This window comes from Oncorhynchus tshawytscha, linkage group LG08 (assembly GCF_018296145.1).
Source record: "Oncorhynchus tshawytscha isolate Ot180627B linkage group LG08, Otsh_v2.0, whole genome shotgun sequence".
Classification (NCBI taxonomy): domain Eukaryota; kingdom Metazoa; phylum Chordata; class Actinopteri; order Salmoniformes; family Salmonidae; genus Oncorhynchus; species Oncorhynchus tshawytscha.
In genome coordinates this window covers 79,381,133-79,394,119 of record NC_056436.1, presented here as the reverse complement: position 1 = coordinate 79,394,119, position 12,987 = coordinate 79,381,133, and the positions used below count along the sequence as shown (strand labels likewise).

Sequence of the window (12,987 nt, the reverse complement as noted above, 5' to 3'; positions counted from 1 at the left end):
ATAGTGCACTACTGTTGACCAGAGCCCTTATATAGTGCACTACTGTTGACCAGAGCCCTTATATATAGTGCACTACTGTTGACCAGAGCCCCTATATATAGTGCACTACTGTTGACCAGAGCCCCTATATAGTGCACTACTGTTGACCAGAGCCCCTATATAGTGCACTACTGTTGACCAGAGCCCCTATATAGTACACTACTGTTGACCAGAGCCCCTATATAGTGCACTACTGTTGACCAGAGCCCCTATATAGTGCACTACTGTTGACCAGAGCCCCTATATAGTGCACTACTGTTGACCAGAGCCCCTATATAGTGCACTACTGTTGACCAGAGCCCCTATATAGTGCACTACTGTTGACCAGAGCCCTTATATATAGTGCACTACTGTTGACCAGAGCCCTTATATAGTGCACTACTGTTGACCAGAAGCCCCTATATAGTGCACTACTGTTGACCAGAGCCCCTATATAGTGCACTACTGTTGACCAGAGCCCTTATATATAGTACACTACTGTTGACCAGAGCCCTTATATAGTGCACTACTGTTGACCAGAGCCCTTATATAGTGCACTACTGTTGACCAGAGCCCCTATATATAGTGCACTACTGTTGACCAGAGCCCCTATAGTGCACTACTGTTGACCAGAGCCCCTATATAGTGCACTACTGTTGACCAGAGCCCCTATATAGTGCACTACTGTTGACCAAAGCCCCTATATAGTGCACTACTGTTGACCAGAGCCCCTATATAGTGCACTACTGTTGACCAAAGCCCCTATATAGTGCACTACTGTTGACCAGAGCCCTTATATATAGTACACTACTGTTGACCAGAGCCCTTATATAGTGCACTACTGTTGACCAGAGCCCCTATATATAGTGCACTACTGTTGACCAGAGCCCCTATATAGTGCACTACTGTTGACCAGAGCCCCTATATAGTGCACTACTGTTGACCAGAGCCCTTATAGTGCACTACTGTTGACCAGAGCCCTTATGTGTATAGTGTCTCCCTCCAGTGCACTACTGTTGACCAGAGCCCCTATATATAGTGCACTACTGTTGACCAGAGCCCCTATATATAGTGCACTACTGTTGACCAGAGCCCCTATATAGTACACTACTGTTGACCAGAGCCCCTATATAGTACACTACTGTTGACCAGAGCCCCTATATATAGTGCACTACTGTTGACCAGAGCCCCTATATATAGTGCACTACTGTTGACCAGAACCCCTATATAGTACACTACTGTTGACCAGGGCCCCTATATAGTACACTACTGTTGACCAGGGTATAGGGCCTGGTCAAAGCTAGTGCCCCGTCACAAAGGAACCAGGGTGCCCTTTCAGACACCCTGAGTCAGGAAACGGGGTATTCCTGAAGAAACATGAACATCTCAGACAACAGGATCATGGAGAAAGGGGTTTCTAGCATGATGCTTACATTGGCCCACATCTGCAGGGTGGGAGGGTCGATCTTGTAGAGCTGGTTGAAGTTGCAGTAGACGATGGAGTCTTCAGGCAGGCCGTACTGGGAGCGGGTTGTCACCACGATGGTACGAGGCACCTCTTCTCCTGTTGCCGCCTTGTTGTTGAGCTGAGATGGAAGAGGTTATGATGGAGAGATTTATTATGAGCAGAGAGATAGACGGGGGCAGAGGAGAGGCCAGTGCATAGTGACCGTGTTAACCTTACACCCCTGTTCTGACCCCTGTTCACTACAGTACTGGAACCGCTTTCCTAGGGGTCAAATCCCCAAAAGACCCAAAAGTAGACATGCAAGTGACCCAATGTCTTTATCCAGTACTAGCCAGTCTTTGTGCCATACCTGGAGGGATACAGACCCTGATACTACAACCTCCTCCCCTGGAAGTATCTGAACACACACAGTATACATGAGATGTAACACTACAGACCCTCGTCATGTCACATGGCTGGGATCAAAGGTCAACCACACAGGGACCTCACTGCTTCACTCCAACCAGCAAAATAACAGCCTGGTACTCATTCTTATCCATTTCCTGTGTGTGTGTCTCCCTCCAGTACCTGTGTGTGTGTGTGTGTGTGTGTTTCTCCCTCCAGTACCTGTGTGTGTGTGTGTGTGTGTGTGTGTGTGTGTGTGTGTGTGTGTGTGTGTTTCTCCCTCCAGTACCTGTGTGTGTGTATGTGTGTGTGTGTGTGTGTCTCCCTCCAGTACCTGTGTGTGTGTGTGTGTGTGTGTGTGTCTCCCTCCAGTACCTGTGTGTGTGTGTGTGTGTCTCCCTCCAGTACCTGTGTGTGTGTGTGTGTGTCTCCCTCCAGTACCTGTGTGTGTGTGTGTGTGTCTCTCTCCAGTACCTGTGTGTGTGTGTGTGTGTCTCTCTCCAGTACCTGTGTGTGTGTGTGTGTGTGTGTGTGTCTCCCTCCAGTACCTGTGTGTGTGTGTGTGTGTCTCCCTCCAGTACCTGTGTGTGTGTGTGTGTGTGTGTGTCCTGTGTGTGTGTGTCCAGTACCTGTGTGTGTGTGTGTGTGTGTGTCTCCCTCCAGTACCTGTGTGTGTGTGTGTGTGTGTGTCTCCCTCCAGTACCTGTGTGTGTGTGTGTGTGTGTCTCCCTCCAGTACCTGTGTGTGTGTGTGTGTGTGTGTGTCTCCCTCCAGTACCTGTGTGTGTGTGTGTGTGTGTGTGTCTCCCTCCAGTACCTGTGTGTGTGTGTGTGTGTGTGTCTCCCTCCAGTACCTGTGTGTGTGTGTGTGTGTCTCCCTCCAGTACCTGTGTGTGTGTGTGTGTGTCTCCCTCCAGTACCTGTGTGTGTGTGTGTGTGTGTCTCCCTCCAGTACCTGTGTGTGTGTGTGTGTGTGTGTGTGTGTGTGTGTCTCCCTCCAGTACCTGTGTGTGTGTGTGTGTGTCTCCCTCCAGTACCTGTGTGTGTGTGTGTGTCTCCCTCCAGTACCTGTGTGTGTGTGTGTGTGTGTGTGTGTGTGTGTGTGTCTCCCTCCAGTACCTGTGTGTGTGTGTGTGTCTCCCTCCAGTACCTGTGTGTGTGTGTGTGTGTGTGTGTCTCCCTCCAGTACCTGTGTGTGTGTGTGTCTCCCTCCAGTACCTGTGTGTGTGTGTGTGTGTGTGTCTCCCTCCAGTACCTGTGTGTGTGTGTGTGTCTCCCTCCAGTACCTGTGTGTGTGTGTGTGTGTGTGTGTCTCCCTCCAGTACCTGTGTGTGTGTGTGTGTGTGTGTCTCCCTCCAGTACCTGTGTGTGTGTGTGTGTCTCCCTCCAGTACCTGTGTGTGTGTGTGTGTGTCTCCCTCCAGTACCTGTGTGTGTGTGTGTGTGTGTCTCCCTCCAGTACCTGTGTGTGTGTGTGTGTGTCTCCCTCCAGTACCTTTGTGTGTGTGTGTGTGTCTCCCTCCAGTACCTTTGTGTGTGTGTGTGTGTGTCTCCCTCCAGTACCTGTGTGGTGGCCAGTCCCCCCTCCAGTACCTGCGTGGTGGCCAGTCCCCCCTCCAGTACCTGCGTGGTGGCCAGTCCCCCTCCCTCCAGTACCTGTGTGTGGGCCAGTCCCCCTCCCTCCAGTACCTGTGTAGTGGCCAGTCCCCCTCCCTCCAGTACCTGTGTGGTGGCCAATCCCCCCTCCAGTACCTGTGTGGTGGCCAGTCCCCCTCCCTCCAGTACCTGTGTGGTGGCCAGTCCCCCCCTCCAGTACCTCCCTCCAGTACCTGTGTGGTGGCCAGTCCCCCTCCCTCCAGTACCTGTGTGGTGGCCAGTCCCCCTCCCTCCAGTACCTGTGTGGTGGCCAGTCCCCCTCCCTCCAGTACCTGTGTGGTGGCCAGTCCCCCTCCCTCCAGTACCTGTGTGGTGGCCAGTCCCCCTCCCTCCAGTACCTGTGTGGTGGCCAGTCCCCCTCCCTCCAGTACCTGTGTGGTGGCCAGTCCCCCTCCCTCCAGTCCCCCTCCCTCCAGTACCTGTGTGGTGGCCAGTCCCCCTCCCTCCAGTACCTGTGTGGTGGCCAGTCCCCCTCCCTCCAGTACCTGTGTGGTGGCCAGTCCCCCTCCCTCCAGTACCTGTGTGGTGGCCAGTCCCCCCAGTACCTCCCTCCAGTACCTGTGTGGTGGCCAGTCCCCCTCCCTCCAGTACCTGTGTGGTGGCCAATCCCCCTCCCTCCAGTACCTGTGTGGTGGCCAGTCCCCCTCCCTCCAGTACCTGTGTGGTGGCCAGTCCCCCTCCCTCCAGTACCTGTGTGGTGGCCAGTCCCCCTCCCACCAGTACCTGTGTGGTGGCCAGTCCCCCTCCCTCCCTCCAGTACCTGTGTGGTGGCCAGTCCCCCTCCCTCCAGTACCTGTGTGGTGGCCAGTCCCCCTCCCTCCAGTACCTGTGTGGTGGCCAGTCCCCCTCCCTCCAGTACCTGTGTGGTGGCCAGTCCCCCTCCCTCCAGTACCTGTGTGGTGGCCAGTCCCCCCCTCCAGTCCCTCCAGTACCTGTGTGGTGGCCAGTCCCCCTCCCTCCAGTACCTGTGTGGTGGCCAGTCCCCCTCCCTCCAGTACCTGTGTGGTGGCCAGTCCCCCTCCCTCCAGTACCTGTGTGGTGGCCAGTCCCCCTCCCTCCAGTACCTGTGTGGTGGCCAGTCCCCCTCCCTCCAGTACCTGTGTGGTGGCCAGTCCCCCTCCCTCCAGTACCTGTGTGGTGGCCAGTCCCCCCTCCCTCCAGTACCTGTGTGGTGGCCAGTCCCCCTCCCTCCAGTACCTGTGTGGTGGCCAGTCCCCCTCCCTCCAGTACCTGTGTGGTGGCCAGTCCCCCTCCCTCCAGTACCTGTGTGGTGGCCAGTCCCCCTCCCTCCAGTACCTGTGTGGTGGCCAGTCCCCCTCCCTCCAGTACCTGTGTGGTGGCCAATCCCCCTCCCTCCAGTACCTGTGTAGTGGCCAGTCCCCCTCCCTCCAGTACCTGTGTGGTGGCCAGTCCCCCCTCCCTCCAGTACCTGTGTGGTGGCCAGTCCCCCTCCCTCCAGTACCTGTGTGGTGGCCAGTCCGTTGCTGACAGTGAACCCGTTGATGGTGACCTGAATCTGTCCCTGGTTGATCATGTTGATGATGGCCTCAGCTGCTGTGTTCATGGGGATGACGGGCATGGACAGAGCCCCGTTGGTTTCTGCTGCGCCACTCTCCTCAATGGAACACTTCATCTGGACAGGAAGGAAGGAAGGAAGGAGTCAGTGATCTACAAAGCATTTGCATCATACTTTCTGGAGGATAAGGGCAGGTCTTCACTGTTCAAATTTAAACAGACACTGACTATAAATGACATTTGGACTACGAACTACCTTTCCAATAGTTCATAGTCCAATGGTAATATGTTCACAGAACATTCCCTATGTCATTGTCTCACCTTGACGTCAGACAGGCTTGTTCAGGAAGGGTTAGGGCTATTCACCATGTCACCGTCTCTCCTTGACGTCAGACAGGCTTGTTCAGGAAGGGTTAGGGCTATTCACCTTGTCACCGTCTCACCTTGACGTCAGACAGGCTTGTTCAGGAAGGGTTAGGGCTATTCACCATGTCACCTTGACGTCAGACAGGCTTGTTCAGGAAGGGTTAGGGCTATTCACCATGTCACCTTGACGTCAGACAGGCTTGTTCAGGAAGGGTTAGGGCTATTCACCATGTCACCTTGACGTCAGACAGGCTTGTTCAGGAAGGGTTAGGGCTATTCACCATGTCACCTTGACGTCAGACAGGCTTGTTCAGGAAGGGTTAGGGCTATTCACCATGTCACCTTGACGTCAGACAGGCTTGTTCAGGAAGGGTTAGGGCTATTCACCATGTCACCGTCTCACCTTGACATCAGACAGGCTTGTTCAGGAAGGGTTAGGGCTATTCACCATGTCACCTTGACGTCAGACAGGCTTGTTCAGGAAGGGTTAGGGCTATTCACTATGTCACCGTCTCACCTTGACGTCAGGCAGGCTGTCCAGGAAGGGTTAGGGCTATTCACTATGTCACCTTGACGTTAGACAGGCTTGTTCAGGAAGGGTTAGGGCTATTCACCATGTCACCTTGACGTCAGACAGGCTTGTTCAGGAAGGGTTAGGGCTATTCACCATGTCACCGTCTCACCTTGACCACCTTAACGTCAGGCAGGCTGTCCAGGAAGGCCTTGAGGTCGATACCATTCAGAACGATGCGGTTGTCAAAGATGTGGCCGTTAGACTTGAAGTCAATCACCGCCTTTTTCTGTTGAAGAAAATCAAAAGAATACTGGAGGTGAACTGCATGTGAAGTCAGGGTTGAAGACCTAAGAGCATTATTTTCCATTCATCAAAGCACACCCTTTTCCTTTCAGATGACAGTTTATCTTTATGTGAGCTTTCCATAAGAAGGGGAAACCCATTGAGACCAGGGTCTCATTTTCAAGGGTGCCCTGGGAATAATAATTACCGCCATAGCACACAAGGGAGCATTGACAACGCAAGAAAAGCCCATTGGGCCTCCATCACCGGAATGCTAACAAAATTAGCACAAACTAATAGCGAAGTCACATAGCCATTGTTAGCTGAACGAAAACGAACAAACGTTTTGCACAGGCAAATCCAGATCAAAGTTACACAAGCAGAGCTAGTAGCTACCGAATGCCATTGTCAGTGAGTGTGGACATTTACACGCTTAAACGAATGAGAGAAATTGTGCAAATGAACAAAGTTGTGATACATGCTTTTTTCAGAAGGAAGAACAGCATGTTCACCTGAAGCAGAGGGGAGAAGAAAACACTATTAGGAAGCACAAGGGGAGGGGAAAATGGCAGCTGTACAGATAACCCATCCAGAGCTCACTAGACATCTGGCTGAAAGCCAGAAGATATCTGATGTCAAACATTTAGTCGTAAAATCTAATTTTATTGGTCACATATTTAGCAGATGTCATTGCAGGTGTAGCGAAATGCTTGTGTTCCAAGCTCCAACAGTGCAGTAGTATCTAAAAAAATTAACTCAAATCTAAAAGTACAATAATGGAATTAATTAATTAATTAATGTATAAATATTAGATTGAGCAATGTCAGAGTGGCATTGACTAAAATAGAATACAGTATATTTTTTAAGCGACCAGTGATTCCATGTATATGGGGCAGCAGCCTCAAATGTGCAGGGTTGCAAAAACCAGGTAGAAGCTGGCTAATGATGGCTGTTTAACAGTCCGATTGCCTTGAGAGTGAAAAACAGCTTCTGTCTCACGATCCCAGCTTTGATGCACCTGTACCGACCTCGCCTTCTGGATGATAGTGGGGTGAACAGGCTGTGGCTCAGGTGGTTGATGTCCTCGATGATCTTTAAGGCCTTTCTATGGCATCGGGTGCTGTAGGTGTCCAGGAGGGCGGGAACTTGCATTTTTTGGGGCGGTACAGTTGCCATACCAGGCAGTGATACAGCCCGACAGGATGCTCTCAATTGTGCATCTATAAATGTTTCTGAGGGTTTTAGGTGACAAGCCAAATTTCTTCAGCCTCCTGAGCATTCAGATCGTCAGCGAAGAACTTGAAGCTTTTCACCCGCTCCACTGCGGCCCCATTAATGTGGATAGGGGCGTGCTCCCTCTGCTGTTTCCTGAAGTCCACGATCATCTCCTTTGTTTTGTTGACGTTGAGTGAGGTTATTTTCCTGGCACCACTCTGCCCGGGCCCTCGTCTCCTCCCGGTAGACTGTCTCGTCATTGTTGGTAATTAGGCTTACTACTGTTATGTCGTCTGCAAACTGCATAATTGAGTTGGAGGCGTGCGTGGTCACGCAGTCATGGATGTCCAGGAGGGGGCTGAGCACACACCCTTGTGGGCCCCTGTGTTGAAGATCAATGAAGATGTTGTTTCCTACCTTCACCACCTGGGGGCAGCCCATCAGGAAGTCCAGGGTGGGGTTCAGACCCAGGGCCCCAAGCTTAATGATGAGCTTGGAGGGTACTATGGTGCCGAATGCTGAGCTATAGTCAATAAACAGCATTCTTACATAGGAATTCCTCTTGTCCAGATGGGATAGGGCAGTGTGCAGTGTGATGGCAATTGCATCGTCTGTGGATCTATTGGCCTGTTCCTAGGCCGTCATTGAAAATAAGAATTTGTTCTTAACTGACTTGCCTAGTTAAATAAAAGGTTAAAAAAATATATATATAGATATACACACACACACACACACACACACACACACGAGAGAAAAACCAAGATGCAAAATTCAATTCCTTCCTAGAGGGATACTCGCGACCAAAACTATCAGAGACCCACCAAGAGCTCAACTCCCCTTTCACTCCTGAGATCCTCGAAGCAATTATCTCCATACCAACAAGTCCCCAGGCCCAGATGGATTTCCCCAGAGAGTTCTACAAAGCTTTTTGGCCCCAACGTAGCAAGATTCTTTTTTTTTTTGCAAAAACATAGCCCGCATTACAGTGTTGTTAAAACGGGAGCTCTCCCAGACTATGTTCACAGCCCTCATTACAGCGTTGCTATAAAAGACAAGGACCCTCTATCCTGCACGTTCTTCCGGCCCATTCTGACTATAAAATAACTACCAAATTGCTCTGCAAAAGACGAAAACACTTCCTCCCAAAGTAATAAAAGCGGATCAAACTAGATTTATTAGAGACATATACTCTTCATTCACCATATTTTTTTATATTATAGATAAAGTAAAACACACAGAAGACCACTGTCGTCACTGGATGTTGAGAAGGTGTTTGACAGGACGGAGTGGAACTTTGTTCTCAGTCTTAGAAAAGTTCAATATGGGCACAAACTTGATTAAATGTATTAAGTCCTTACATTCTCATCCAAATGCCATGGTGACTACTAACGGTCTGAATTCTGATAGATTCCCTTTGGGACGTGGCACAAGGCAAGGATGCTCACTGTCGCCCCTGCTCTATTTGTTGGGGGCAGAGTTGATAAGGCACAATCCAAGTATTATGGGTGTTTCTGCAGGCGGCCTTCAGCACAAGATTTCGCTCTACGCGGATGATGTCTTGCTCTACATACCCAACCCTGAGAAATCCCTCCCATTTTAGACAAATTCATAGTACGGCAAGTTCAGGATATAAGATGCATTTGAACAAATCCATTGTTTCCCCTCTCAATCTTACACTCACCAGCTCTATGGAGACACTGTTCGTTCCAATTGGAGACCGGGGTTTCAATGCCTTGGGATCTTTGTAATACCAGATCTGAATTTCCTTTTCAACAAACTTTTTTTTACCTTCTCCCCCCCCCCCACTCCTGATGGAATCAAGAAAGATCTCTGAAGCTGGATCTCTTTCCCAATTAGCTTAGTCGGAAGAATCAATGTTATCATATGAACATCCTCCCTAGAGTGAACTATTTATTTCAGATGCGCCCATACTATCTCCCGGTTTCCTTTTTCAAAACAACCAACCAAAGCATCAAACGTATATGGGGCAATAAAAACCTAGCCTCAAGAGCTTCACTATCAAAACCTGAATCTAAGGGTGGTCTTGCCCTGCCTTCAAATTGTACTACTGGTCTGCACAAATTCACAACATGCTAACATGGATCACAAACAGACAAGACTCAATGTGGATTCAGATAGAGGCCCAATCCTGTGGTTCATTGCACCCAAGCTCAATTATATTCATTAATAACTTTAGTGAAGTGGGCAACATAGCCAAAACCTTAGATTTACAGCACCCGACAAGCATGGAAGGTCTGTAGGAAATACTTTTTGCCATTTCCTCAAATATGCTCTCATTCGCCAATAGCATGCAACCCAGACTTGCCAAAAGCCCTGAATGATGCCAACTTTCATCTTTGGCATACTCTATCGATCGGGACTGTTTCATCACAACACAACTACACGGACATCCTTTCAAGAGCTCTGCAGTGAATCCAATGTGCTCCAAAAATATATAAATATATATATATATATAATGTGTGAGTGTATGGACACATGTATACACACATAGAAATTAGACAATTTCCTCATTGACTTCCAAGGGGAGGTTTGGAGCGCAGCTGAATGAAGTTGAGACCCTTCTTGCTACAGCACAATCCATCAAAGGCTAAATCTCCTTTATCTATAGACTCCTTTGAGAATGGTGGCTCCTCTTTTACAACAGTGAAAATAATCTGGGAAAAGGACCTTTGTCTGGCTATCAGTGATGAGTTATAGGCGGGTGTTTGCGCCATGGTATACTGCTCCTCTACTAATGTAAAAAATTAAAGAATCTAATTACAAATTTTTGTACACATTTTATAACAGTCCAGTGAGACTCCATCGAATGAATACAGACATTTCTCCTGATTGTAAAATATGTACCTGTTCTCAGTTAGGTTTTTCAATGTGCGTTTAGAAAAGACTTGAGGGAGGTCAAGGTGCAGATATGCAGATCTTCAGGGTCAATTCTACGAGACTTGGAGAAAAACAAACTTGGTTTTATCACCATTTAGCACTAATTTAAGATCGGTGAGCAATTTTGGATTTGAATCAAAGCCAAGCTGCCCCCATCGCTGCGAACGTCTCAGGGCTCTAGCTTGGCTTCCTGAACTCGCCATTAATCTCATACTCATCTTGTCCGTCTATGAAAACAGAAAGTGTTTTGTTCTATTCATTATTTTTACATGAATGCGCTACGATGTAACGATTGCAGGAATGTGCTTTGTCAGTGGCTGCGATGTAGGGTTGAGTTAATGGACAGTTGGAAGAGCGAATGAAATGGTAGGAGGGACATCCCAGCTTCAAGTGGTTTCAGATTTCACATCCTATGTCACAGGCTCATTTAAAAATAAAACAAATAAACTGTCCATGGGAAACAGGGCTATCGTTCAACGCAGGCCATTCTGATCCACGGCGTCCACAGATCGATTTAAGAAAATTGACGGTCGGAACCGGTAACAGGAGCACTTTGATCCCCAAAACAGGGGACCTTACATCTCAGAGGTTTTAAATGGTCTGCTGCACTGTAGGGGAATAAATAACCAGCACAGTCCCATGTATTAATAAAAAGGTACAAACCAACATTACTAAACGTAAATAGTGTATAATAAAGGGCCTAGTATTGAGCCAGGCTGCTTGCTCTCGACCAATTACTACACCTTTATGTAAATTCACTGCAGTGATATCCTTGATGCTGAAACTTGACCTTTGACTCAGAAAAACATATACAGAAAAAAAAAAATGTATATATGCATATTAATTTATTTCTCTAGCGAAGTAATTTACTATGCATAGACCCCCCATTGCAACAGGACAAAACAGTCCCCCGGGATTCCCTGATTGCAACAGGACAAAACAGTCCCTCCGGGATTCCCTGATTGCAACAGGACAAAACAGTCCCCCGGGATTCCCTGATTGCAACAGGACAAAACAGTCCCCCGGGATTCCCTGATTGCAACAGGACAAAACAGTCCCTCCGGGATTCCCTGATTGCAACAGGACAAAACAGTCCCTCCGGGATTCCCTGATTGCAACAGGACAAAACAGTCCCTCCGGGATTCCCTGATTGCAACAGGACAAAACAGTCCCTCCGGGGACAAAACAGTTCCCTTCCCTGATTGCAACAGGACAAAACAGTCCCTCCGGGATTCCCTGATTGCAACAGGACAAAACAGTCCCTCCGGGATTCCCTGATTGCAACAGGACAAAACAGTCCCTCCGGGATTCCCTGATTGCAACAGGACAAAACAGTCCCTCCGGGATTCCCTGATTGCAACAGGACAAAACAGTCCCTCCGGGATTCCCTGATTGCAACAGGACAAAACAGTCCCTCCGGGATTCCCTGATTGCAACAGGACAAAACAGTCCCTCCGGGATTCCCTGATTGCAACAGGACAAAACAGTCCCTCCAGGATTCCCTGATTGCAATTTGTTTGGGAAAATCAAAATTCCCTATATATTATGTGATAAACAGGAATCTCACCTTGAGGTGGGGGAACATGTTAGCGTGGTCTCCGATGAAGAAGGTGTGTGGCATGTAGGCTAGTTTCTCAGAGTACTGCTCTGCCACCTCGAAGGGGGACGTCTCCTTGTCTGACACAATGTAATCCATGAAAGGAGCTCCGCTGGTCCCCGGGTAGCCCAGCCACATACACTGAGAAGGAGAGAACAGTTGGCACAGTCAACTTTATTTGGACATTATATTCCAGCTGTGTAGTGACTTTTTTTTGATGAGGGAGCGCACTTAAATAAAAAATAATTCAGAGTTTAATGACAGATGTAGCCTACTGAATATCATTGTAGAACAGGCCTACCCCAAAATATCTCAAGAAAACGTGACCTTTTTAATACCCTCAAAACAGCAAGTACGGCTTAACTAATTTCCAAATAGGCCATCACTGTCAATCGTAAATGATAATTCTTCATGTGTTAACGATGAAATGTCCAAACGGAATGCCTGCCAATCATTTGATCTCAATCAGTTTCATGGAAATATGCAGTTAGATCTTCTTGAATTACTTTGCGAGCAAAAAAGAAGATTGTGTTAAAATAATAGCCTTTCTTCTAGGCCTCTTTTGTTTCAGTTAAAGCATAGTGTACAAAACATTAGGAACAGCTGCTCTTTCCATGACAGACTGACCAGGTGAACGATACGATCCCTTAATTATGTCACCTGTTAAATACACTTCAGTGTAGATGAAGGGGAGGAGACAGGTTACAGAATGATTTTAAAGCCTCGAGACACAGATTGTATGTGTGTGCCATTCAGAGGGTGAATGGGAAAGACAGAAGATTAAAGTGCCTTTGAACAGGGTATGGCAGGCGCACCGGTTTGAGAATGTCAAGAACTGCAACGCTGCTGGGGTTTTCCCACACTCAGTTTCCTGTGTGCGTCAAGAATGTGCTATCGCCCCAAGTACTTCTAGCCAACGTGACAACTGTGGGGAAACATTGGAGTCAACATGGTCCAGAACCCCTGTGGAATTTATTTGACATCTTGTAGAGTTCATGCCCTGACGAATTAAAAAGTTCTGAAAAAGGGGGTGCAACTCAAAAATACAGACACCCCCTCAAATTAGTGGATTCGGC

General features: G+C 48.5%; 1 protein-coding gene across 6 annotated transcripts in view; it reads right to left on the bottom strand.

The window, feature by feature from the left end:
* LOC112238646 (UDP-N-acetylglucosamine--peptide N-acetylglucosaminyltransferase 110 kDa subunit-like) overlaps positions 1 to 12,987 on the bottom strand; it is a 34,935-nt gene that overhangs the window by 2,981 nt on the left and 18,967 nt on the right. For all 6 annotated transcript variants that reach the window (XM_042326019.1, XM_042326020.1, XM_042326023.1 and 3 more), the window contains exons 16-19: positions 11,882 to 12,052; positions 6,089 to 6,205; positions 4,987 to 5,157; positions 1,452 to 1,604 (exon numbers count right to left, since the gene is read on the bottom strand). In XM_042326019.1, coding sequence (XP_042181953.1) covers positions 1,452 to 1,604; positions 4,987 to 5,157; positions 6,089 to 6,205; positions 11,882 to 12,052 — 612 coding nt within the window. The remainder of the gene's footprint in view (positions 1 to 1,451; positions 1,605 to 4,986; positions 5,158 to 6,088; positions 6,206 to 11,881; positions 12,053 to 12,987) is intronic.